This window comes from Sus scrofa, chromosome 14 (genome assembly GCF_054392235.1).
Source record: "Sus scrofa isolate SSC_HxYL_T2T_F1_AM1 chromosome 14, Sscrofa_HxYL_maternal_Yorkshire_Landrace_v2.0, whole genome shotgun sequence".
Classification (NCBI taxonomy): Eukaryota; Metazoa; Chordata; class Mammalia; order Artiodactyla; family Suidae; genus Sus; species Sus scrofa.
In genome coordinates, this window is record NC_139396.1 from 110,606,527 (window position 1) to 110,633,044 (window position 26,518).

Consider the following 26,518-nt stretch of genomic DNA (forward strand, 5'->3'; position numbering starts at 1 on the left):
AAGAATGTCTATTCAAGTCTTCTTCCCATCTTTTTTTCAGAAAAATGATATAACGATTTTAATATAATTATTATTAGCTAACTGCCTGACACACCTCTATACTTTTCCCCTACATCTTTTCTCTGGATACCTTAAAAAATTGAGATAGAATTTTATATATGTGGTTCACCATTTAAAAGCAAAAAATTCAGTAGTTTCCAGTACATTCACTAGGTCGGTCATGCAACCATGACCACTATTTAACTGTCAAACATTTCTGTTATTCCCCCCTATATCTGTCACTACTGGCAGTCATTCCCAAACCCCCATCTCCTTATCCCCTGTGAACACTAGTCTATTTTTTTGTCCCTATGGATTTGCCAGTCCTGAACTTTTCATATAAATTGTATCACGCAGTATGTGTTCCTTTGCGTCTGGCTTCTCTCACTTAGCATTCCTTCTGCCTCAGGAACAAGGAGGCCCCAGAGATCTGTCCTTGGGTCTGATCAAGACTGTCCTTGCCTCCCTTCTTCCAGTGCCAGGGTTCCCTTGGACCACTTCCTGCTATCAGTGACCTTGTGACAAGAGGCCCCTCAAGGAGCACCCTTGGCCAGGCGGGATGGCCACTCACGCATCCAAGATGAAGTAGACATCAAAGTCACCATCACAGTCAGACAATTTATCTTCTTTGTTCCTTTGCTGACTGGCGCTCCTGTGGAAGCTTCTCCAGTCTGGGCTGAGGGAGTGGTGAATGTTTCTCCACCAACCCAGGTCAAGGCGGTGGTGGAAATTTCTCCAGTTCAGGATGCTGTGCTGGAAGCTCCCTGCACTCAGCAGTGGAGGGGACAGCAATAGCAGTAGGAAGAGCCTGGGGCCGGGCACCCAGAGCCCGCTGTTCTCCATTTACCTAGCTGCGCCTAAGGCCCCACTTGACCCTGACCACTCCAGGCCACCTCAGGGCTCCACTTGTGCCCAAGGGCCTTGGCGTCTCCAGCCCTTCCACCAAGGTGCACTGTGAGCCTCCCCTGATGCCTGCCCTCAGGGCAGAAGAGGCAAAGATGGCAGGCCTTGGGCAATGGCCCTTCCCCCGCTCCAAGGAGGCAGCATCCCCTGTGATGTCCCTTGTGATGGACAGGAAGGTTGGCATGGTGACTTTGTGACCTGCTGTTGACAATCCCGGGGGGAGTCAGGGGATCTGTGGAGAGGTGGTAAGATGAGGCTTCCGTGTGTTCCTCATCCTGGAGCAATCCTGCCTTTCTGTCAACTGAAGGAGGGCAGCTGAGGTGGCTTAGATAAGCACATCACTGTGGGGGAGGAGGTCCAGGACCTGGGAGTGCAGAGCATTGCCGTGGTCACTCCTGTGACCCAGTGGACCCAGGGATCTAGAAGAGGAAGAAGGTCCTGCAAGGATATCAGAGTCCTCCGTGAACGAGAGACATGCCCAGTTATCTTCTTTTCTTTTTTTACATTATACTGTGCTTTTATCTTCTGCTGGGTAACAAAGCACCCCAAAACTGAATGATAACAACAGAACTACTTTTATTATGCTCACAGGTTCTGTAAGTAGAAATCAGAAGGGACTGAGTGGAGATGGCCAGTCTCTGCTCCATGGATCAACATTAGGCATTAACAACTCTGAGTCAATAGGGATGAAAAAATTCAGACATTGAATGCAAAAATTTTTAGAAATATTTTAACCAATTTATTTTTCTTTTTACGCACAAAAGAAGAGTGATAAATGCTTAAAGTTCTTCTCTGATAAATTTAAAATAGATCTTTCAGTATGTGTAACAAAAATAAAGCATTGTGTTAGTGATTACTTTTGTTCTTGTTCTTTTCTGCAAAGGTATATAAAATAATGGAATATCTTAATCAAATGATACATGACATTGATGAATTCTGGTAAACTATTCTCACCACCATATTAGGTTTTCCTTGCTTCACATCCTTTGTGACACACTTCATTGTCCTATTTTCTTTATTAATTCAATATCCTTTTTAAAAAAGGATTGAAGTATGTTGATTTATAGCATCATGTTAGTTTCAAGGGTATAGCAAATTAATTTGGTGATAATTTTCCAGATTATATTCCACTATAAATTATAAGGTACCGAATGTAATTTCTTGTGGTATAGAGTAAATCCTTGTTGCCTATTTTATGTATAGCTTTTGCATCTGTTAATCCCATAATCCTAACTTGTCCCTCCCCACTTCACTTTCCCCTTTGGTAACCACAGGTTTGTTTTCTATGTTTGTGAATGTGCTTCTCTTTTGCATAAAGGTACATCTGCATTATTTCTTAGGTTACACATATTAGTGACATCATATGATACTTATCTTTCCCTATCTGACTTACTCCACTTAGTATGATATTTTCTAGGTGTGTAAATGCTGCAGATGGCAATATTTCATTCTTGTTTGTGGCTATATAATATTCCACTACGCATGTATACGTATGTCACACATATATACCACATCTTCTTAAACCAATCATCTGCTGATGGCTGACTGTGTTGCTTCTATGTCTTGACTGTTGTAAATAGCGCTGTTATGAACACTGGGGTGTATGTTATATTTTCAAATTAGAGTTTTCACTCTTTCTGGATATATATCCAGGAGTGAGATCAAATGGTTGCTGCATTTTTAGCTCTAAAAGATGCTCCACACTGTTTTCCATAATGGTTGAACCAATTTACATTCTGACAGTGTAGGAGAGTTCCTTTTTCTCCACACTCTCTCCAGCATTTATTATTTGTAGACATTTTGATGATAGCTATTTTCACTGGTGTGAGGTGATTCCTCATTGTGGCCTAGAGCTGCATTTATATAATAATTAGCCAAGTTAAGCATCTTTTCAATGTTCCCTTTGGCTATCTCTATGTCTGCTTTGGAGAAAATTTCTACTTAGGTCTTTTGCCCATTTTTTGATTGGGTTGTTTGACTTTTCGATATTGAGCTTCATGAGATGTTTGTGTATTTTGGATGTTAAGCCTTTGTGGGTAGAATATTTGCAAATATTTTCGTGTTGTTGAGAGGTTCCTCTCCTGTGCAAATGCTTTTAAGTTTGTTTAGGTCCCATTTGTTCATTTTTGCTTTTATTTCTTTTGCCTGAGGAGCGTTAGCTAAGAAATTATTGCTACTATTTATGTCTGAGAATGTTTTGCTTATGTGCTCATCTAGGAATGTAATGGTGTCATGTCTTACATTTATGTCTTTAAGCCATTTTGAGGGTTTTTTTTTTTTTTTTGGTATATGGCACGAGAGAGTGTTCTAAATCCGTTGATTTACATGCAGCTGTCCAGCTTTCCCACCACCGCTTGCTGAAGATACTGTCTTTTCTCCATTGTATATTCTTGCCTCCTTTATCATAGAGTACGTGACTGCAAGTGTGTGGATTTATTTTTAGGCTCTCTATTCTGTTCCACTGATCTATATGTCTTCTGTGTGTGTGTGCCAATATTGTTTTGATTACAGTACTTTGTAGTAAAATCTGAATTCTAGAAGAGTTACACCTCCAGTTTTATTCTTTTCCTCAGGATGGTTTTGGCAATTCTGGGTCTTTTGTGGTTACATACACATTTTAGGATTATTTGTTCCAGTTCTGTTGAAAACAACATAGGTATGTTGATGGAGATTGCATTAAATCTGTAGATGCTTTGGGTAATGTGGGCATTTTAACAATATTAATTCTTCCAATCCAAGAGCATCAGTTCACTTTCTATTTCTTTGAGTCATCTCTAATTTCCAATATCAGTGTTATGTAGTTTTCAGCTGTAGGTCTCTCACCTCTTTAGTTAAGTTTATTCCTAGGCATTATAATTTTTTTGATGCAATCTGAAAAGGGATTCTTTTTCACGTTCTCTTTCTCATATTTCATGATTATTGTAAAGAAATGGAGGAGATGTCTATATGTTAATATTGTATCCTGCAACCCTGCTGAATTCATTTAATAATTTATGTGTTAGTGGTTTCCTTAATACAATTTTTAATAATGGCTGTGTGAAAACAGCTGGGTCACAAAATTCTTGAAAATCTTACAAGGCACCATGAGCTTGCTCCAGAACACCACTGGCCATGTGCCACACACAGACACACAAACTCTTTACTCAAAGAGAGTTGAGGAGAGAGAAGAGATCCTGGGGCGACAGAGTCCCTTCAGCCTCCTCATGGGGTGAGCCACATTCAGTGCCACAGTGACAGATATTGTCAATTGCTTCAGTCAGCCTCTTTCTGTCACCCCTTCTGCTTGGCTTTCCTGTCTGTAGAGGTAGAAAAGTTAAATGTACATTTCCTAGATCCCTTGCAGGGAGGGCATGGGCTTTTGATCCAAGGGTGTGGATCTTGTCAAACATCTTCACCCATCACTGCAGATGTATGCTTCTGTTTTTGTGTCAGTCCCATGTTGTTTTGATAACTGTAGCTTTGGAGTATTGTCCAAAGTCAGGGAGCCTGATTCCACCATTTCTGTTTTTTCTTTTTCAATATTGCTTTGGCTATTCGGGGTCTTTTGCGTGTATGTACAAATTTTAAAATATTCTGTTCTAGGTCTGTGAAGAATGTCCTTTGTAATTTGATAGGGATTTCACTAAATTAATAGATTGCCTTGGGTAGTATATAGTCATTTTGACAATCTTGATTCTCCCAATCCAGGAGCACGGTATTTCTTTCTGCTGGCTTGTGTTCTCTCTGATTTCTTTCATCAGGGCCTTATAGTTTTCAGAGTATAGATCTTTTGTCTCTTTAGGGAGGTTTATTCCTAGGTATTTTATTATTTTTAATGTGATGGTAAATGAGATGGTTTCTCTGATTTCTCTGATCTTTCATTGTTAGTATACAGAAATGCAATTGATTGCTGTGTATTAATTTTGTATCCTGCAACTTTGCCAAATTCACTGGTGAGTTCTAACAGTTTTCTGGTAGTGTCTTTAGGATTTTCCAGATATAGTATCATGTCATCTGCAAGCAGTGAAAGTTTTGTTTCTTCTTTTCCAATTTGCATCACTTTTACTTCTTTTTCTTCTCTGATTGTCATTGTTAGGACTTCCAACACCATGTCGATTAGTAGTGGTGAAAGTGGACATCCTTGTCTTGTTCCTGATCTTAGTGGAAATGCTTCCAGTTTATTTCAGGCATTTTCTCTGACCACAATGCTATGTGACTAGGAAAAAAAAAAAAAAACAGCAAAACCCACAACATCCTGGAAGTGAAACAATACACTACTGAACAATGGATCATTGAAGAAATCAAAGAGGAAATCAAAAGATACTTAGAGACAAATGGTAACGAAGATACAACAATCAAAAACCTAAGGGAGGAGTTCCCGTCCTGGCTCAGTGGTTAACGAATCCAACTAGGAACCATAAGGTTGCGGGTTTGATCCCTGGCCTGGCCCAATGGGTTAAGGATCCGGCATTGGCATGAGCTGTGGTGTAGGTCACAGATGCGGCTCAGATCCCACATTGCTGTGGCTCTGTAGTAGGCTGGCGGCTACAGCTCCGATTAGACCCCTAGCCTGGGAGCCTCCATATGCCACGGGAGCAGCCCTAGAAAAGGCAAAAAGACAAAACAAAAACAAAAACAAGCAACAAACCTAAGGGACACAGCAAAAGCAGTTCTTACAGGGAAGTTTATAGCAATACAATATTCTCTCAAGAAACAAGGAAAAGCTCAAATAAACAACCTTGCCTTACACCTAAAGTAACTAAGTGAAGGAAGACAAAGGCCCCCAATTAGTAGAGGGAAAGAAATCATAAAGAGCAGAGCAGAAATAAATGAAATAGAGACAAAGAAAACAATTGAGATCAATGAAACCCAAAGTTGGTTCTTTGAAAAGATCACCAAAATTGATAAACCTTTAACCAGACTCATCAAGAAAAAAAGGGAAAGGGCTCAAATCAACAAAATTAGAAATGAAAAAGGAGAAGTTCCAACTGACTCCACAGAAATACAAAGCATCCTAACAGACTTCTATAAGCAACTGTGTCAATAAAATAGACAACCTAGAAGAAATGGACACATTCCTAGAAAGGTACAATCTACCAAGACTGAACCAGAAAGAAACTGAAAATATGAATAGACCAATCACAAGTACTGAAATGGAAACTATGATTTAAAAACTGCCAAAACCCAGAAGTCCAGGACCAGATGGCTACACGGCAAATTTTATCAAACATTCAGAGGAGAATTAACACCTATTCTTCTGAAACTCTTTAAATAAAAAAATTAGCAGAGGCAGGAACACTCCCAAGCTCATTCTATGAGGCCGCCAACACCCTGATACCAAATCCAGTCAAGGATAACACACACATACACACACAAAGAAAATTACAGGCCAATATCACTGATGAACATAGATGCAAAAACCCTCAACAAAATATTAGCAAACTCAATGCAAATATATATTAAAAGGAACATACACTATGATCAAAGGGGATTTATCCCAGGGATGCAAGGATTTTTTCAATATCCTCAAATCAGTCAGTGTGATACACATCATCAACAAAATGAAAAAAAAAAAAACATATGATCATCTCAATAGATGCAGAAAAGGCTTTGACAAAATTCAACACACATTTCTGATAAAAACTCTCCAGAAAGTGGGCATGGAGGGATCCTACCTCAACATAATAAGCCATATATGACAAACCCACAGCTAACATCTCTCTCAATGGTGAAAAAAGCCCTAGTTTCCAGCTGTTCTTTGGATGCTTTCTACCTCTTTCTTGAAATTCTCATTTTGTTTGTGCACGTTTTTTCCTGAATATCATTCAGTTGTCTGTCCATGTGTTCTTGTATTTCAATGAACAATTTAAAGAGAAGTATTTTGAATTCTTCACATAACTCTATTTCTTTAGGGTCAGTTATTGGAGCTTTACTCACTTCTTTTCATCATCTCATGTTTACTTGATTCTTCATGGCCCCTGATTTGTTGCACGGATGTGTGCACACTGGAGTATGTGGTCTCTTCCTCCCTTGACAGGTCTGAGCTGATTTGAAAGCATGCGAAATTGGGTACGAGGAATTACCTCTATGAGACATATTAAGGTACAGGAAGGGAACTAACATTTCTGAAGGAGGGAGTAGGTGTCAGGATTTTTTTTGATGGTGTCTTGGGGATTACATGGGTGGAGGCCTTGGATGTGAACCCACGCGCAGTCGGCAGTTAACAGAGAATTCTCAGGCGTGCCAACCCCATGTTTTGGTACCCAGAGCTGAAAGTCCCAGTCATGATTTCTAAAACATCTGTCCTCACTGCAAACTACTTGATGTCTCTGAGCACATCATCCTCTCCTCTCCCTCTGCAGGGAAGGGAAGGCATTAAATACGGGGCCCCTGAGTCTCTACAAATGACCCAGCCCTGTGCTCAGCACACTGCAGCAGTTCCTATCACCTCAGAGGAGACACCATTATCCAGATCTTTTCAGGGAGGAAACTGAAGCAGAAAGACATTAAGCAACTTGCCCAAGAGAATAAGTAACAGCAAGTGAATAATGGATATCAGATTGTATTGATACATCAAAGATATTTGGACTTTTTTGAAAGAGCATGTTTTGGCTAAAACCCCATGCACCCCAACACTTGATGACAGAGGAAGACCTGTCTTTGGGGAATGGGACTCATCATGTCTATCCACCATGGACCAGGATGCTTTGTCCTGGCAGGAGCAGTGTAGCCTGCATCTCACACAGTGGGGAAGTACTCACCAGGTAACAAACTGATCAGCAACAAATTTCAACTCCTTCTAACTGTTAAACAGAACACAGTATGTATGTTCAAATCAATAAGAAAAGGGGGGGCTCTTAACAATCTTGGGGGTTTGGTGCTTTAGATGTTGGGCTATGGGGGTGTGGGTGACATAGTAGTCCTGAAGAGCTCCTGGGAAGGGGTAGAGATCAAAGGCAGCACCCCGGAGGGCTGAGAGCATATGGGTGGGGAGTGTTGACAGCATGAGCAGCAGCTGGTGAGAGGGAAGTACTCCTGGCTGGGTGGAAGGCAGATGTTAGAGCCGCAGAGCATTTGGGCGCAGTAGGGATTCATTAGGGTGAAGTTGATGCACCTCCCCTGTATGAAGAGCAGAAAGAGAAGGTCACTGAGAAGCCACTGGAATTGGGAGGAGAAGGCTGTGGTTTCCTTGGCTTAGAGGATCAGGCTTGTACTCATCAGGACCCCCAGGGCTTTCTTGATGCCCTTCCTCTCCCTGGGTGCTGGCCTCCAGCTGGTGCTCCTATTTCCAGACTCTGTTCAGGCACTGGACATACTGCCCTCCCTTCCCCAGGGAACCCTAGTGTTCTGACCCTGACTCCCTTTGCTCTGGTGTTGAACTCGTCTGTTCCCCTCTGGACTGAGAGTCTGGGGAGCAAGAGCAAGGGCTGACAGTCACTGTAGCACCAGCACTGCTCAGGCTCTCTTGCTGAGTGTGTGCTGAAGGGATAAGTCCACACCACAACCCTCAGGCTGGACTCCAGACCCACAGGTCAAGGGCATGGGGACACCCTCAGATGGGGGATGGGTTGTGGAGGCACATGGATCCCTTGGTTTGAATAGAGATGAATGCGGAGCCTTCGGGACAGCATAGTCTTGTCTGTAGCACCAACTGTCCCTGGCTTTGCTTTCACCTCTCGCCTGTCCCCAACTATGTCTTGGATGTGACAAGGAGGGTGGCTGGGGCCCACTCATCAACTGACATCATCTCTGGGCCACTTAGGATGCAGGTAATCAGATGAAAATCTTTTGTAGAGCAATTCAAGTTCCAGTTTGTAAGCTTTAAAATAAATTATTCTCTCCCCTTGGGGTGTCCTTCCTTATGTTGCTTGCCTAGTGACCTCCTGTTTACCTGTTAAGACTCGCCCTAAGTCCTACCTCCTGCATGAATTCTCCTAAACTCTTTTTTTTTTTCAACAAAATGACTCTTCCTACTCATTCTTTCTTATAAACCCTGTAGTAATGGTTCTTTTATAGCAAGAAGTCTGATCTCTGAGATTCTTTCATTACTTGCCTGTCCCTGGGGTGCTGTGACAACTGGAGAGTGGGTGGGATTGAAATCCTGACTTCTGGCCTGGACAGACCGCTGGGGTCACACTGTTCAGTCTAACAAAAGACTGGACTAAGACAAACTAATTCTTCCAAGAATAAATCCTCCTCATTAATTGTCTTTGGTGCTCTGTGCAGATTTTTAACGCACAGGTTAGAGACCATGATGTCTTTAGCACAAACTGGGCCTAGGTGAGAAGGCTTCCGAAGTACGCCAGGAGGCTGAAACCCATCAGCTCATCCTTACTTTACAGGCATCCTCCCTGGAACTGTATCACCTTCAGGGTAAAAATTGCTACGCCTCCCTTTCTGGCATGGGTGGTATGACATGAGCCAGGAAAGGGTGGGCCCTTGTCCTGCTCAGCTTCTTCCCACTCGGCAGTAGGGTCTCTGATGATGCTGAGAGGGTCCACCTCTGCTAGGCACTGTGTGAGGAGGACGTGCAGGCTATGGGGCCCGAGGGTCCTGGGACTTGCCAACTACTGACCACTGGCCTCTCTCCATGGCTTCCACCAACCGCAGTGCCAGGGGTCTGTCTCCTGGCCACCACCTCCTTCCAGGCATGGTCCAAGTCAGACCATATTTGTCTTCTTCCCTTCCCCTTTAAGTTTCTCTTCCTTCATTCCCAAGAGCTCCACGTTCATTTTTCACACTAGCTGCTTTCACACACTGCATCTTATTTACTTCTCCGGGGAAAGCCCTACAGGAGCACAGGTTGAAGTGCCACAAGTTGAAACAGAATCCTGTGGTGACTGGTGACACTCCTGGGTTGGGGCTGAAGAGGTTCCCTTTCCAACTGTGACCAGGGAGGGTCTGACAAGGTGGGGACCCAGCAGACAAGCTCCTGTCCACGGTGGGAGGCCAAAGTGGGTCCATATATCCAGGGTCCTCCCAGCCAAGCACTGAGAGAAGATGGGCGTCAGTGAGCATAAGAGGTTCTTAGACATGCTGCTGTTGTCCTGATGTCTGTCTCAGATGGAACAGGAGCCAGAACCATCCCTGTTTATACTGAAGTTGGAGTGGCAACTGCCACCGGATAGAATAATCAGTAGGCAGGCCTGACTGGATCTGTCTATGGGACTCCAGGACCTCTGGACTTTGGGCTGTTCTTTCTCACTTGGGCATTCCCTTAGCCTCACCAAAACTACCCAGAATTCTTCCTAAGTGCATCACTTGGACTTTAGAGTTTTATTATTTTTATCCCTATTTTTGAGGTAAGGTAAGGCCTAGAGCATTTAAGAAACTAGGCAAAGTTCATAGGTTGAAGCAAGGTTTTTCCTAAGAGCACTCCAAAGGAAACTTCCTCATCCCTGCAGTGGCACTCCAAAGGAAACTTCACTCCAAAGGAAACTTCCCCATCCCTGCAGTGGCCCCCAGAGCAGATTTCTGTGCCTTATATTGTTAGATCCAAAAGGCCTCTGTGTGTCAGAAAATGACCCTAGGTATCTGTACATGTGACTAGAAGTGCTCATTCATTCAATCGTCCCCACCAGAGGCTCTGTGTATGTGGACACACAGGCAGGGAAACAACTGGTTTTGGTGCTCCTGCGACACTCTGACCTTCAGGGCTGTGCGCATCTGTCCCCAACACCTCACAGGGCGGCCCTGGGCATTGGGGGAACATCTTGACCCCTGGATTGATGACAAAGCTACAGCAGCCTTTCCATTCGCCAAGCCCAACCACCCACGGCGTTCACACTTGCTCTTTCCTCTGTTTTGAACGACTTCTCCTGATTTTCATGTCACCAACTCCTTTTTCTCAATTATTTCTCAGTTTAAACCATCACCCTGCCACAGATTCTGCTCTGGCAAAATAGGCACTCATTGATATACCCATACCTTCTGAGTATGACAGTGTCTGCCACCCACTGACATTTCCCCTCTCCTGCCAAAAATCGTTCAGCTATCACAACTGCTATCACGATTCCTATGGTTCCCGTCTGTCTCCCCAGCATCTGACACAGAATAATTCTTTGTTGCATTATTGGGTATGGTTCAACCTGAGAATATTTTCCTTGGTGGTTTCCTTCCTCCAGTTTAATTCTTTTTTTTTTTAAATTAAAGGACAGTTGATTTACAGTGTTGTGTCAATTTCTGCTGTGCAGCACAGTGACCCAGTCATACTCTCTTCACTCATGCTCCGTCTCAAGAGATTGGATTTAGTTCCCTGGGCTGAACAGTAGGACCTCATTGCTTATCCATTCCAAAGCTAATGGTTTGATTAGCCAGGCACCTATTCTTACTTTTTTAGTTACTAATAGTAAGGTTTTTCAAAAATTTAATTACATCAGTATTTGAATTTTTTAGCATGTTGTGAAATAAGGCTTTAACCTGTTCTTTTCTCCAAGAACTTGCCAAATTTTACAAAATCATGTTAACAGTTGTTAAACATATATATGGCACACCCAAGCACAAAGGCATGCACAGATACACACACACTCACACCAACCTGGGCCTCCACTCCATTAATACAATGTTTCCAGCTGGTGTTTGGTGTACTTGGACAGTTATTTTATGGGTCCTTTATATTCATTTTAATTGTCAGAGCATAATATTTTAGGATAGGATAAAGTAAATCTTCTTGCATTACTTTTCTTTCCAAAAATTCTTTAAATATTCTTAAATGTTTGCTTTTTCAGGTGAAATTAAGAATGGTTTCGATCAAATTCCCTAAAAATGTTCATTACAATTACACAAGAAAAGAGCTAAGTCTATTATACTAATTCTTCTAGGAAAACTGACACAGAGGTCAAGGTTTCCATCTGTTCACAACTTCTTCTATAGCAGAGTCAGGTATTAGTTTCTTTTCCTCACAGGACAGTATGCTTTTGTTACACAAGAACATACGAACACGGCTTTTGCTGCTGCTACTGTGAATAGATTGGAATCTGCTATCTTTATTTCTAAGCTCTTTTGTTTCTTATTTACTCCAGAACGTGAACAGGGCATTCTAGACCCAGTGTCTACCATCTACCATGATCCCTTTGATTTCCTCAGAGCATGACTGCAGGACACCTGTGCTGAGGCCTGGCTCCCCTGCCCCCCAACCACAGCCCATCACTGGAGCTGCAAGAGGGATCTGCACAGGGACTGAGGGAGAGGGCTGAGGGGCTAGGGACAGCAGTGGAGACCCCCAGGTAGTGGCAGAGCCCCCGAGTCCCTTGTGTGAACTTAAGGAGGTGAGGGAGGTGATTGGGGGCTGAGGGGGGCATCTCTTTACTCTCTGACTTTCTGAGGACAAAGAGATCTAAGCCAGTGACTGATTACTTCTTACATCAGCTCAGCTGCTCCACACGAAGGAATGTTTCTTTAGTGACTGGAAGATGGCTGATTGGACATTAATCTCCAGTGCTTTGGAGCTTCAGTTCCATTTGGGGATTTCCTGCTTGTACATAGGGAAGTGTGTGTGTGTGTGTGTGTCAGGGGTTTGGGGGTGAGGTTTGTCAAACATGGGGGAGCAGGCTGTCGTCACCATCCCAAAGCTATGATCAGAGAATTTCAGTGAAGGTCACTGGCTTGAAGGACAGCTGCCAAGTTAAGACTTCCTGGAGGGCTGAAGTCCTGTCCTAGCTTTATCCACAGCCCTCGGGGCACCTTCTGTGGGCAGGGGCAAAGGATGGGAACTCCTTGGCTATGAATACATCACAGGGCCTCTCTGGAGCTCTAACTGTTATGCAGGAAACCGCTTCCAGCAAATATAGATACGAACTCTCTATCTAGAGGAGGGCTGCGAGGAACATAGTGTGACAGTAAGATATTCACAGCCACAGTTGTTTGCATATCTTTTTTTTTGCCACGCCTGTAGCGTACAGAAGTTCCCAGGCCAGGGATTGAGCCCACGCCACAAGAGGGACAATGCCAGATCCTTAGCCACTAGGCTAACAGGAAACTCTCTGCTTACACACCTAACACGCGGCACTGCAGAAGGAAGCTCACTGAGATGTTCCCCATCACCATGACAGCAGGGCACAGGAGGCACAGCCTGGCCTTGGAAGTGAGCTTCCCCTGGGGTCCTTCCCAGCCCTGCTGCACCCCTCCACAGCCCTGTCACACTGGGCCCATCACTAAACGTTATAGCCAAGGGCTCTTCAGCTTCCAAATGCTGAGCAGTGACCACCTGCCAGGACAGAGAAGCAGCCAAGCACATGGTGAGGTCTGGGCCCGGGGCTGTTGATGCCCTGCTGCTTCTCGGCTGTGCCGCCAGGCAGGTGACTCGACCTTGCAGAGAGGCTGTGCCTCCCTGGCAGAGTGTTGGGAGGATGAAAAGAGTGAGTTTGTGTAAAGCACTTAGACAGGGTCCGGTGATCCCTACTCTGTATAAACGGCCACTGTTGTGGTGAGAATGAAATGAGATGCTTGTGTAAAGGGCCCTGCGAGCTGGTGGCACCTAGGTCATATTCTCTGGAGACAGGTATGTCACTGGCAGCCCCACAATCAGTGAGAGAGGTAAGTTTCCCATTTCTAATGGATTTTCCTGATGGATCTATGAGAACTGGTTTCTGTGAACTGCAGGAGCTGCCCTGGGAGAAGCAGGGAAGGAAGAGAATCAGGACCCTGGATGGGGCGTCAGGGTTTGGTTCAAGACTAAGAAACTCAACTGTCTTGTGCAAGGAGAGATGCTCTGGAAGAGACAATTATTAGAAAGTTTCCTCTGAAGATTAGAAGGCAGTGGGACAGAGAGACATGGTCATTTCACAGAAGGTAACAGCAAACATGGCTGATGGCCATAGTGTGTGGAAGGACAGGAGAACGTGCTCGGAAATATCCCCAAGTAGCCGGGCTGGGTGTCTCCTCTGCACACTTGGGCCTGGGGTTAGAGGCTGAGACTGTAGGTCTCCGCTGACACCCTGTCTCTTTGTCTAGGATTCACTGTAAGGCCTGGGACCAGAGCACTGAAGGCTTCCAGAGGGGGAGCCAGGATTCTGCACCTACTGGAATATTGGGTACCCATGGACATCCTACAGCTCTCGGCTCTCTAGGACAAGGTTGGGAAGGACAAGGTCAAATGGGATGGGGGGCAGATGAGTGGGAGGCAGACCCATGTCCCCAGGGATTGAGTCTTCTGTCTTGCTTTATCCTCTTGTTCCTGAGTGGACATCTCTAGGTGGATGTTGCCACTGTTCAGGGCATAAGGATGGTGTGGGGCTCTCATTACCCTCCTGGAGCTGTGATTCGGTGGGGAAGGTCCAGGAGAATCAGGTGGGGAGTGACGTTTCCACGCAAGGAAAGCAAGGCTGAGACTGAGAGCTTGAGTAGGACCCAGAGCCAGGAGCCCAGCTGCTATAGGAACTCTGACACCTCTATCACTAGAAAAAGGACCTGCTGGGTATGGGACAACCTAGATGTGTCATCAGCAGTGCCCAGAGGCTTTCAGGCCTGTCCAGGGCTTCTCACTGACCACCTGCCCAACTACCTAGAGCCAGTGTTTGTCTGGGTTCTGGGAAGGTGGCCAATGTAGCCATCACTACAGACCCTGCCACCAGAATATCCTCCGGGCCCCTGGCCCAGTCTGTGTTGAGGGTCTGAGTATGGATACCCCAAGGAATATGATGCCCAGGCAGGTGATTCCTAGGCGACGCAGGCATTTTACCTTCCTTGGATCTGGGGACCTGAGTAGGGCAGCCCTCTGGTGGTGTGAGGGTAACCAGCATGAGATCAGGAGTGCTAAACCGAAAGGGGGACAAGAGCTGTGAAAAGGTCAAGTCCAACTCTGCCTTTCCCAGCCTTTGTTACCCTCTCTGTGGGTCAGCTCCCTTTTGCTCAAGCTGTGATAACGCAGTCTCTACATGTACAGTTACTTGGAAGAATAAAGCATTGGAAACATGGGGAAAGGCTAGAAACTGGCCCATATAAAGGAGTCAATAAAAGTTCTATCATTAGGATTATATTCCAAGAATGAAACTGGAACAATTTGGCTTCTTCCCATTGTCACAGGCAAAGACACAAGAAGGCAACTTTCCTACCTGATAAAACCAGTCAGTTTTGGCCATACGGTGTTGGGGGGGGGGGGGCACACATCTCCATGTCTCCACAATTCCTGGCACCTGAGTGGTGCAGCCAGCACAGTCTCACAGGGTCTGGTAGGCAGTGTGGAAGGATGATGGTCTGGGAGGCCAATAGCATTTGCTGTCCTGCCTTCCTCTCCAGCCCTTTTTTTACATAAGATTGGAAGAGCCGGGTATTGCTTTGGATAAGAAATTTCCCTACTTTCTTTTTTTCTTTTCCTTTTTTTTGTGGTACCCACAGCAAATGGAAGCTCACAGGCCAGGGAATGAATTTGAGCCACAGCTGTGACCTGCACCACAGCTGTGGCAATGCTTGATCCTTAACCCACTGCACCACCAGGGAAACTCCAGAAACTTCCCAACATTCTTGTGATAATGTGAAAGGGAAATGCACAGGCGCCATGTAGAGAATTGTCTGCAGGCTCGTGGGCCCCACATTTCCACATCTTAGGTTTCTCTCAACAGAGGCCCTGACAGGTTCTCTGACCCACAGTCCCAGGGAGCAACTGTCAAGGGCAAAACCAAGACCCCGGCCCACAGGAAGCATCCCCATGCCCTGCTTACCATGTCCCTGGGCTGATACCACATCAGTGGCATCTGGCTGCAGCGCTGAACCAAGGCGCACAAGGTGTTCAGTTTTCCCTGAAAAGCACATGTGGTTGTGAGGAAGTTACAGGCACAGATGCTGCCTCCAGGGGGACAGTGTCCCCTCCATCTCCCATGTTCTCCAGGGCTCTGTCCCCACCAATTCCCTGAGACAGCTCTGCAGCCTCCAGGGCTGAGGGGGACCTGGCACCCTTGGGTGTTTGGTGCCCATGCTCCCTGAGGGTCACAGAGTGTTTGGGGTTCTGGGGCTAGTAAGTATTTCCGGTTTAAGAGAAGAAATCAGGGGGTACGTCTACAAAAAGTTCAAGGGTCGGAGGGGAGATCCAGGTGCCAAGGAGAGGTCCTTGGGGAGAGATCTGATGTGAGCATGGGGATGGCAGGAGCTTGAAGAGGGGAGGAGGGCCTGCATTTGGGGGGCACAGAGGGAGAAGCACCTACGCCCTGCTCAGGGGGAGGGGTCCTGGTACTTGGGGTGAGTAAGAGAGACAAGGAAAACGAAGAACAGGCACGAGGTCGGGTGTGCTGCTTCATGGCTGCTGGACCTTGTAGCTCAGGGCCCTCTGCGCCCTGGCGGGGGGCGGGGGGCTTGGAGTCAGGCCTGTGAGCAGGGATACGTCCCTCACAGGCGGTGTCCTCCCTCTCCAGAAGGTGTGCAGTGGCTTCTATGGGTCCCCATCCTGACTGTCAGGGACATATGCAGCTGGCCCTCCTGCTGCCACTTGATGGTCCCAGGAGGGAGCAAAGGCAAAGCTGGGCAAAGCTGGTGAGTTCTTCTTCCCACAGGCCACCCAGGGCTAAGTCCTGGTCAACTTCAGTCACTCTGCAGGGCTGGGATCTCATCACCAGGAGGGCCCAGCTCTTCCTGGTGGAGGGAAGTGTCCTCGTCCCGCTCCTGCACATGGCCCTTGTCACCCAGTCTTAGGGACCACAGGGACAGGGCAGGGAGCTCTCTCCTTCCCTCACTGAACAGACTCCTCCACAGACAGCAGGCACCCAGGAACGTCCTGGGAGTTTCATGCTGGTCACGACTCGGCTCAGAAGTTTCCTTTGTAAAGTTTTTTTCTCCCTGGTATGTGTGTGGTCATATGTCCTTCTTTTTTTTCACTCATCCAGTCACTGGCCCATGAAACCCAGGACACTGCCAGGGCTGAGGACAACCTCTGTGAGAACCAAGGCCCGGCTGCCTATGAAACAGCCACCAACATCCAGAATCAAGGGCCTGTTCTGAGGGGGAGACCCTGGTGCTCAGACTGCCTGGAGGAGTGGGCACCTGAGACCTAACCCATACTGTTCTCCCCGGGCTCTAGGGGAGGGAGGGCCTTGGGTTTTACTTTGTCACCAAGTGGTGGGAGTCCAGAGTCCATAAAGCTCATCTCCGTTCAAACCAAGTTTTTCAGACTCAAGCCTGTGTGGGTGAGCTGGCTCCCCTCTCCTCCCACATCCCCATCTGGAGGGATCATCACTCACTTCCTAAGGGCCCTTCTCACCTCCATCCGTCTTATACTGTCTTCCTCGCACTCACAGTAGGGGACAATCACTGTGGTACATTTGTGTACAGGGCACGGCTTCAAGAAAGAAAAAAAGAATTGTCTGCTTCCTTGTCTGGCAGCTCCTGGGTGCAGACACATGACATCTGTTGCTCCTGCACCTGCCAAGTACTGGCCACTCAGAATGTCTGGTGGAGAATCGGGGACCAATGAGCAGCACCCGGCACAGTAAGAGAGTGGCCTCCATGTGAAAAACACACCAACAACTTTTGGTTTACAAAGAGGACTCCCCTCCAAAGGCCTATAACCCCTATCCTGTCTCCTTGCTTCCTGCAGCCCGCCCTTGCTGGGGAGGCTGGGCTCCAGGCTGTGCCATGTGATGGGGGCCGTCAGGGGTGTGGGCATTAGCACCTACAGGGCTGTGTTCACCCAACTCTGGTAGACCCAGCCTCCCTGAAGCCACATAGCACCCAGAGTAGAAACCAGCCCAGGCAGTGACGCTCTTTCCCAAGCTCTCAGGCCCAGGTTCCCCTTCCTTGGGACACCGCACCCCTGCCATAACTGTCTCTTATGGCCTCTGGTGTGGGGTGCCACCCTGGGTGGGCCACAGCTGCTCACCTGACCCTTGGTCCCTGTGCTCACCTGGGCTGCACCTCCCTCCCGGCTCAATGCCAGGGAAGACTCCCTCCACCCTCCTCAGCCCCGCTGTCCCTAAAGGCCAACCCTGCCGAGACCTGTGCCCTGACATGAGACGGGGATGAGGACCAAGGAAAGGGAGCAAAACATACACCAGAGTCCGGGGATGGGGACTTGGTCCATGACACCTGAGGATCCTTTTCTAAAAGCTCACCCGAGTCCTGGGGAAGGACCATCCTACAGGCAGTCCCTTGGGAACTGGCAGAAAGCCCAGTCATTTCAAGAGAGATCATAGCTGTTTCTGAGACAGGCTACCCCATGTTGCTGATTCACTGATGATGGCCTTGGATCAGGCTATGCTGGGAGTTCGAGAATGGCTTTGCCTACGTGACATTTGAATCCCATGTCCTCCCTGGGGCCCTTCCCTGCCCCTCTGTCACTTCTTTCTGCCCAAGTAGGTGGGAGCTGCAGGGGCAGGGAGAGGACACCTCCCCAAAGGCGGCAGGGACCCTCTCTGTGCAGGTCACTGTGGGCATCACACATGCTGAGAACAGCAGGACGAAACAGAGAACTTACCCTTTCTGGTTTCTGGGCTGGTGGTGGCTCTTGGACAACCTAGAATGTCAAAGAGACGCAAACACAGGCTGGAAGGGGCAGGGGGGCTCGGGCTCAGCCATGCAGACAAGGGGACTTGCTCGGCAGCAGGAGGGGGATGGAACATGGGCTTTGGGAACCCATGTCCTGATGGTCTGTGGGCAACAGACTCCACCTCCCCGAGGCTCAGCCTCCTCAGTTATCAAAGGGGAATCAGGACCTCCCTGTAGGCTTGATGGGGAGACAGGTGGACTAAGGGCCCTGGGCCCTGGTAGAGGCCTCACCTGGGAGTTTCCGGCAGCAGCCCTGACATCACGTGAAGACAAAAGAACACCCCCCAACCCCTGCTCCTGGCCCCTTTCCTCCCATTGCCCTGCAGCCCTCCCGGCCACCCCGCCAGTCCTCAGGGATGACAGCCCTCTTCCCCCTTCTCCAGGCTTTCTCTCCTCACTTCTCCCCCTTTGCAGGAATCCCACCTGCTGGCTTCTGCGCTGGTTGCTTCATCCCTTCTCAGCCCCGCTTTTCCTCTTCTTCACCCAGTCCTCTGACAGGTGTCCTTGCAAGCCAGCCAGCCAGCGCCTCTGCCTTCCCTCCCTCCCAGGGGCCCGTCTCTGTCCTTTATGATTAGCAGGGCACTGCCACACCCTCTAAAGGTGACATGTGCCCTCAATGCCTCCCAGGTGCCAATACCAGCCCAGACCCCACTGTGAGCTCCTGTGGGCAAGGGTGGCTTCATTCTGCCCCTGTGTGTCCAGCATGGAGCCCTGCACATGCTGGTGACTTAGCCATGACTGAGGAAGGCATGATGAGAGCACCTAGTTGTACAGGGATCCGTGCTGTTTTCAAAGGCTGCCCCCAAGGTTAGCATCCTTCTAGCTAGCTCCCTTGGGGCCACGGTGCCCCCTGAAGACCCTCTTCTTCCCCCAACAGCAGAGGCCTCCTGCAGCCTTTGTCCACCTGAGTCCTTCAGAAGCCTCACTGTGTGAGGCAGCCCTGGTCTCCCGGGATCTGGATTCCCTTTTCCCCGGGAACAGGGACAGCCCTTAGGCCACCTCTCTGGGAGAGCATGAGGCAGGAGGCCCCCTAGAAGCCCAGGCTGTGTCTGTACCCAGGATGGGAGGACAGATCTGTGCTTGTTTGCTTGTGTGAGGACCCGGGAGCTGATGGGAACCTGCCCACAGGCAAGGTTACGGGGCAGACATGCCTGGTCCTTTGGGGGCATCAGGGACTGGAAACAGCCTGGGCGGGAAGGGGTCACTCACCCTCTTGTAGCAGCAGATGCAGACAATCAGCAGTGGGATCACAACCAGGGATGGGATGAGTGTGGGGTACAAGAGAGGATTGCTGGGGGCCGGGCTCTGGCGGACAACCTCAGGCACCGTGGTCTCCTCCTCTATGACCTCAGTAGTCACCGTGGTCATCGTTGTGTCTGTGGTAGGCACTGTGGTCGTTGTCGTTGTTGTGGTTGTGGTAGTGGTGGTAGGCACTGTGGTCGTTGTGGTGGTTGTCGTCGTGGTGGTTGTGGTCGTTGTGGTGGTTGTGGTTGTAGTCGTTGTGGTGGTGGTGGTAGTGGTGGTGGTGGTCGGCACTGTCGTTGTGGTGGTGGTCGGCACTGTCGTTGTGGTGGTGGTGGTGGTGGTCGGCACTGTCGTTGTGGTGGTGGTGGTGGTGGTCGGCACTGTCGTTGTGGTGGTGGTGGTGGTGGTCGGCACTGTCGTTGTGGTAGTCGTGGTGGTGGTCGGCACTGTCGTTGTGGTGGTGGTGGTGGTGGTTGGCACTGTCGTGGTTGTGGTGGTGGTTGGCACTGTTGTGGTGGTGGTGGTGGTTGGCACTGTCGTTGTGGTGGTGGTGGTAGTGGTAGGCACGGTCGTTGTGGTGGTTGTTGTGGTTGTGGTAGGCACAGTTGTTGTGGTGGTTGTTGTGGTTGTGGTAGGCACAGTTGTTGTGGTGGTTGTTGTGGTTGTGGTGGGCACTGTGGTTGTTGTGGTTGTTGTGGGGACAGTCGTGGGCTCTGTAGGCTCATACTGCAAAAAGCACACATGGCAAATCCTGGCCTGGGTGGCCTCTTCCTGTGCACCAAGAGCCACTTCCCACACCAGACCTCACCGTTCCACTGCCTGTCAGGGTGCTGCATATTGGGGGACCCCACTGTGGCTAGGAGATCAGGGTCAGCCCCCAGAGAGCCACTGAGGAGCCCTGGGACACAGACCCCACTGCCACCCCTACTTAGAGGCTCTCCCCAGCCCTTGTCATGAAGTCCAATCCCCATGGAGTCACAACTTAGCCTTCGTACTGACAGCACATGGGTCCTATGGGGACCACTCGTGGCCATGATACACAGATGATAGGGGAGGGGATGTGGGGCCCACTGAGAGGTGGGGGTGCAAGAGCAGAGGCAGGACACCCTGATCTCTTCTCCGTAGCTCCTCTCCCCTCCTTCCTGGCTCTGCAGCCTTGGGCAAAAACTCCTCCATCTCTCTGAGCCGCCATGTGTAGTGAGGAATTGAGCGGGCACTGGAGAGCATCAGAGGGAGTCTACAGAAAGTCCTAGCACGGGCCAGGTCCACGTGGGGCTTAAGGAATGGGATCTGCTCTCTTGCTGATGTTCCTGACCAAGGGCACAGGTGCTGTGCCCATGGACCCCAGTGATGCCCAGCACTTCCTCATGTCAAGTGCTCTGCTTGAGAGAAGCAGGGCGGGAAGAGGGCAGAGTGAGCCTGTGCCCAGGAAAAGGGCAGCCAGAAGGAGAGGCACAGTCAGGCTGAGGGCGACCCCGTGCTGGGCCCTGAGCCCCAGGCAGCCCCCATGTTCTCTTGTCAATGTGCCTGTGGACAGGTAGCTGTCAGGCGCTGGGGCTCCTGCTGGGAAATGCAGAGGTTCCTTCTGGGCTCCTCGGGTGGATGTGCAGGGACGGGTGGAGACAGACACATGGAGGATCATCCCACTGCGGGAACCCTCACCAGCTGGCACTGGACTCCAGGGTTGTGGCCACCAGGCACAGATGTCCCTCCTCCCAGGAAACCTCAGCCCAGCCTTGTGCTCTCTGTGGCCCATGTTGTGCTGCCCCAGACTAAAGTGCCTGGATGACATGGAGCTGAAAAGCAGGAGCTGGGAGTAGCACTTTGTTCCCAGATGCCTCCCCCTGAGCTGAGTCCCACCCCTCCAACCCCTCCCCACCTGACATCCCTACAGCCTCCCACCCAGCAGAGGGGAGGCCTCCCCCAGAGGTCAGATCCAGTGAGTAGGGAGGGGCGACTGAGGAGCCCCAGAAAGCGGTAGAGACAGATGCGAGGCTGGTTCCCCAGAGAGTCATGGGGGGCAGGGCTGCGAGGTCAGGAGAGGTGTCAGAGCCCTGCCAGCTGCTGCACCAATGCAGTGGAGACACACCCTGACTGAGCAAGGCCACAGTTGCCCTGCCTCCAGACCCTGTGCCTCGGACCCTGACTGGAGGGCCCAATGTCCCAGAGGTCCTGGACTCTGTCAGCTAGTATGCAGTGTTTTAGTCTCTCCCACTTACCCTGGCTGGAATCTAGGATGGAGTCTGGTGCTCTCCACCACAAGGCCCTACCAAGGGAGGTGACGAGGTGGGTCCAGGGTGGTCAGAGCTACAGCATTGTTTCTGTAGTCTGCTTAGATCTCTAATTGTTTCCTGTCAAGTGCCTTCAATGACACTTTGTTCACAGACAGAGCGGAGTTTCTAAAAGGCCAAGAGGGGTGACTATACTCCCTAGTCCTGGAGAAGCTTTCCTGTGAATTTCACAAATGTGAGTGGGAGGAGAGCTCCCTGATAAAGGCCTATGGGCACCAAGCCAGCAGTGAAATGCTATGTAGTTGCCTGTCTGCATGGCTGGTTGCTGGTCTTTCCCTGGTGATGTTATTTCCCTGGGTGTTTCTCCATCCCAGCATGGTCTTTGGACAGCCCTACAGCCCCACCATTTACTCACACAGTCCCTGCTCGTGATTTTCAAGCCTCGGCTACCATATGTCTCACCCTGGTCCAGGGTGTAATCAACGACGACCACCCTAAAGCACAGAAAGGGCAGATGGTGATCCATGACCTGGGATAGACACAGTCCTTATACTTGGCTTATTCTATAGTTCCAACTCTCCTCACTATAATGACTTTGAACATCAGGCATTAGAGGGTACTGTTGAGCTTTGGGCAAGGAGCTCATTCCCAAGCACCATGATGTCAACATCTGCCATGAATGCTGACCAAGCAGCGAGGAGCCCTGCATGGGGTCAGATGCCCTCATTGCCATAAGTGAAGAGACCAGGGATGGATGTATGAGGTCACCATCCTAACTTCTCTGTATGTACAGAGTAAGTTGGCTTCACTTGGAAAAGCTTCCTGGAACAAAAGTACCATCCCTGGGGCACATCGTCTCCTCCATCCTGCCCTCCTCAGCACAGCCTGGGCCACAGCAGATCCCTGAGCATCTCAGGGGACTGTCAACCAGGGCAGGTGTGGAGGATGCCCTGAGCCCTCTTGGAGACAGATCTGTGCTGCCCCTTTGTAAAGGGGGCATCCCACATCTGCACTCCTTGTGGTGATTAAAAAACCTGCCCAAATGGCCCCCAGACCTAAACACTTACTGTCCATCCTTATCAAAAATATGTCCTGGGCAAATTATTCTTTCTCCAGTCACGTTGCTGGGTATTTTAGCTAAAAGACAATCACATAAGAAGAATGTCAATGGAACTGTCCATCCATCCATCCATCCCTCCCTCCTGCCTGCCCTCGGCTAGCAGAGCTCACACTTTGGCAGAAGCAGCTTCTCTGCTCTGCCTTCTGACACCTACTGCGCACCAGGCTCTGTGCGGGGCTCTGGTGTTTAGTGGGAACAAGGCAGCCAGAGGCCCTGCTCTCCAGGGCCTGGCATTTGAGCAACTGGAGAGAGAGACAGACAATAAAGTAACAAGCAATGAACAGAATAAATGCCAGAGAGAAAAATACTGGGACATCAATAAACAGGAGAAGGGATGGAGAAGGGAGGGGAAGGGACAGCTGCTTAGGAGCAAGTGACCTGTCCTATCTTTCAGAGACATAATTTCTCTTTAAGGGAAAGTGAGATAATTATAGAGGACACGAGGTGATGTCTGGGATCTGCTTCATAATGATCAGTGGTGAGGTATCAGCCATTCCAGATTGGCCGGGTTGATAATTCCTCAAAGTAGGTCAAGGCTGCTTCAGGTGCTCCATGTAATTTTTGCGACTTGTGTTTATTATTGGAAATTTCCTTTTAAGATGAGTTCTCTCTGAAGTGATGGTCCTGGAGGCGACACCAGATGAAGGGAAAGCCAGGGAAGAGGGTCTGGGCTGTGGGCGCCTGTGCTGAGGCCTGAGGCATAAGCAGCTGGGCTGGTTGAGGGGAAAGAGGTGAGTGAGGAGAGGGGGCGGGGCCTCGGGGCCCTGGGAGGGGGTTGGGCTCTATTCCAGGCACAGTGAGTCTGGGGAGGGCTGGCCAGGTCCAGGTGGGTTTGGACACCGAGGCAGCAGGTGGACTGGCTGTGGGATGAGAGCACAGAGGAGTGAGGATGAGGAGCTGGTCTGTGAGCAGAGCTAGGTGGGTGCTGGTGCTTTTATTGACCCAGGAAGCCTGAGGGAACAGGTCTTCCTGCTTGTGTTTGCTCTGTCATTTTGTGGAGCTGGGAGGTGGCACTCAGGAGGCTCAGACAGTCTGTAACTAGTAGCTGTGGAGACTTTTCTCTCCTGAGGGAAGAGCCTCAAGTCTTCTCACACCCTTGACTGTGGCCACAGGTCAGGCCTGGTCCCCACAGATGGTTCACTTCCAGGTGATTTGCTTTTTGCCATAACTCAGTTGTCAGAGTAGCTATGAACTTCTGAACTGTTTCCCTCTTTAATGGTGCTGATCATGTAACTAATCACCAAGTATGCTTAGAGGGAAGGATTTGTGTCTGTGGGGTACGATGGTTGCCTTTAGTGTAAAAAGAATGTCATGGAAATGTGGTGTGCTGTCCACAGGATTCATAGTCCAGGGCAGGAAGAGTGAGGTGATGGCAGGCACCTCACATATTGAAGGGACAGAAAATCATGCTGACTTAAAAGTAATGCTGAAATCAACATTACTGGTCAAACCAAATATTTCCATTGCTATATTTTAAGATTTCTTAACATATAACATCATTATAAGCTAAAGATGGACAATACAAAACATAGAAATGTTGACTGAATAATTATTCTTTTTATGCTTTTCTACATTTACTTAAATGTTTTTTTGTTTGCTTTTTGTCTTTTCTAGGGCCATACCCATGGCATATGGAGGTTCCCAGGCTAGGGGTCGAATGGGAGCTGTAGCTGCTGGCCTGTGCCAGAGCCACAGCAATGCAGGATCTGAGCCGCATCTGTGACCTACACCACAGCTCACAGCAATGCCGGGTCTTTAACCCACTGAGCGAGGCCAGGGACCAAACCCTCAACCTCATGGTTCCTAGTCAGATTCATTAACCACTGAGCCATGATGGGAACTCCTATATTTACTAAAATGTTTTCCCAGATGTTTTAAACAGAGGAAAATACAATGAGAGTCAAGCAAATCAGTCCTCATCAGGGCATCAGGGCTTACGGCAACAAACAGTTTGCTGGGACACTTCTGATCAGCCTCCCACCAGGTGCAGTGTATCGGTCAGCAGAGGATCCCAGGACCATGGTACTGGTTCTCCTGTGGGAGACCTTGGTGCTGGTGCACCTCTGAGAGAAACAATGGTGACACACCCAGAGTGGAAAAACAGTATAGTCACCAAACCCAGAGGAAGTATCTGAATACCTTTTTGGAGGATGGGTTGTTCCTAAGTTTTCTGAAGGTTTGTCAATAGGAAGGCTGAATATGCGCACCAGGCCATCAGGTTGCTTGTGTCCACTTTCCAGCTTTTGATACACCAAGTCATGGCCTTGGGCAAACTCCTTAATTGCCCTTTTATGATTTCAGCTCCATACAAAGTAATAACAATAGGTCTTTGGAGAACTCACTGGTTTAGTGCATCTAAGGCACTTAGCACATTACCTGAGGCAGTAGGTGCTCAATAAACATGAGCACTCTATACAAATGAGTTACTCAGTCCCTGGCCACTCCTGAGAAAGTACAGACCAAGGCTAATCTAACTCCCTGGGGCCATCTACACACTGTGTGCCGTGGGAGTGAGGCCATCCTGGGCACCCATGGAAGAAGGACAGACAGCCCAGAAGTGTGCTGGGGGAGGGGACCCGTTCTGGGTTTACCTGGAACTAGATGTCCTTGAACATACATAATCATATCAAATCCCTGTATCAGGGGCTACCAGGGAGAGCTGAGGAGGAAGAGAAAGTCCAACTGTCCCCCAGGCCCTCTGTGGGGGAGATCAGCCCCACCTCAGCCCTGAGGGCACAGCTGCTGCCCCAACCGTGTGCTTCCTCAGGCCTCTCACCCATCGTGGACAGTCACCTAGTGCCTGAGTTTTTCCAAATAAGAGCTTTACACATGTGACGGGGCTTAGTTAGTGCACCCACTATACTGGCTCCACTTTCCAGTACAGATAATAGAGGCTGACAACACAGCACTCATTAGGTCAAGACCACACATGGAGTGTGAGCCTGAGCCAGGATTCCAGGGCCCAGGCCTGGCACTTGGCACCCTTGCTCAGTCCTAGGAGACCACCTGGTAGGGGCTGAGAGCCCTGGGGCTGCCTCCACCTCCCCCTTCAGACTCTGAGTCCATGTCCTTGTCTCTCAAGGGAAGTGAGAGCTGAGAAAGGCTGGGGGGGTGGGGGTGTCAGTGAAGGCAGATCCAGCCTCTGCAGGGGTCAGCCCTGCTCCAGGGTGCTCTTGCTGTGCTGGGGGATTGATTACTTCCTGGCCTGAGATAAAGGGAGAGGTGGCCATGCTTCCCTGCCAGGTCCCTCCTTCCATTGTTCTGGCTCCCTCTGTCCTCAGTGTCCACACTCAATGGTCAGCAAGGGCTCTGCTGAGGCACTGCAGCATTATGTGGGAAGTGTGTCACTTGGATGCAACAGGGTGGGTACTTACTGTAGATTATGGATTCGCTGAAATTATATCTGCAAATATATTCTCCAATTTTTTGTGGATTTAGGCCTTGTGCGAAAAACCCAAGTTGGTAGGATTCTGCAAGGAACATCCAAAGCCTATGTTAGGGGGTGCTGAATGCTGTCTTCCCTCTCATCTCA

General features: G+C 49.0%; 1 protein-coding gene across 47 annotated transcripts in view; it reads right to left on the minus strand.

The window, feature by feature from the left end:
- Nucleotides 1–26,518, minus strand: part of LOC102164887 (uncharacterized) — a 96,821-nt gene that overhangs the window by 33,955 nt on the left and 36,348 nt on the right. For 22 of the 47 annotated variants that reach the window (XR_014827446.1, XR_014827443.1, XR_014827428.1 and 19 more), the window contains 7 exons: nucleotides 26,361–26,456; nucleotides 22,934–23,003; nucleotides 22,282–22,360; nucleotides 19,600–20,361; nucleotides 18,320–18,358; nucleotides 17,108–17,185; nucleotides 15,579–15,656 (listed from right to left, as the gene is read on the minus strand). The exons of 1 other annotated variant lie outside the window; for it this stretch is intronic. Coding sequence is in view for 9 of the 46 variants with exons in the window: in XM_084996415.1 (XP_084852541.1) it covers nucleotides 15,579–15,656; nucleotides 17,108–17,185; nucleotides 18,320–18,358; nucleotides 19,600–20,361; nucleotides 22,282–22,360; nucleotides 22,934–23,003; nucleotides 26,361–26,456 (1,202 nt within the window). In the remaining 37 variants the exon portion in view is untranslated. Of the gene's footprint in view, nucleotides 1–610; nucleotides 4,086–7,467; nucleotides 8,041–15,578; nucleotides 15,657–17,107; nucleotides 17,186–18,319; nucleotides 18,359–19,599; nucleotides 20,362–22,281; nucleotides 22,361–22,933; nucleotides 23,004–26,360; nucleotides 26,457–26,518 lie in introns of those variants that run through there. 24 more of the 47 variants (XR_014827452.1, XR_014827448.1, XR_014827434.1 and 21 more) reach the window with 7 other exon arrangements.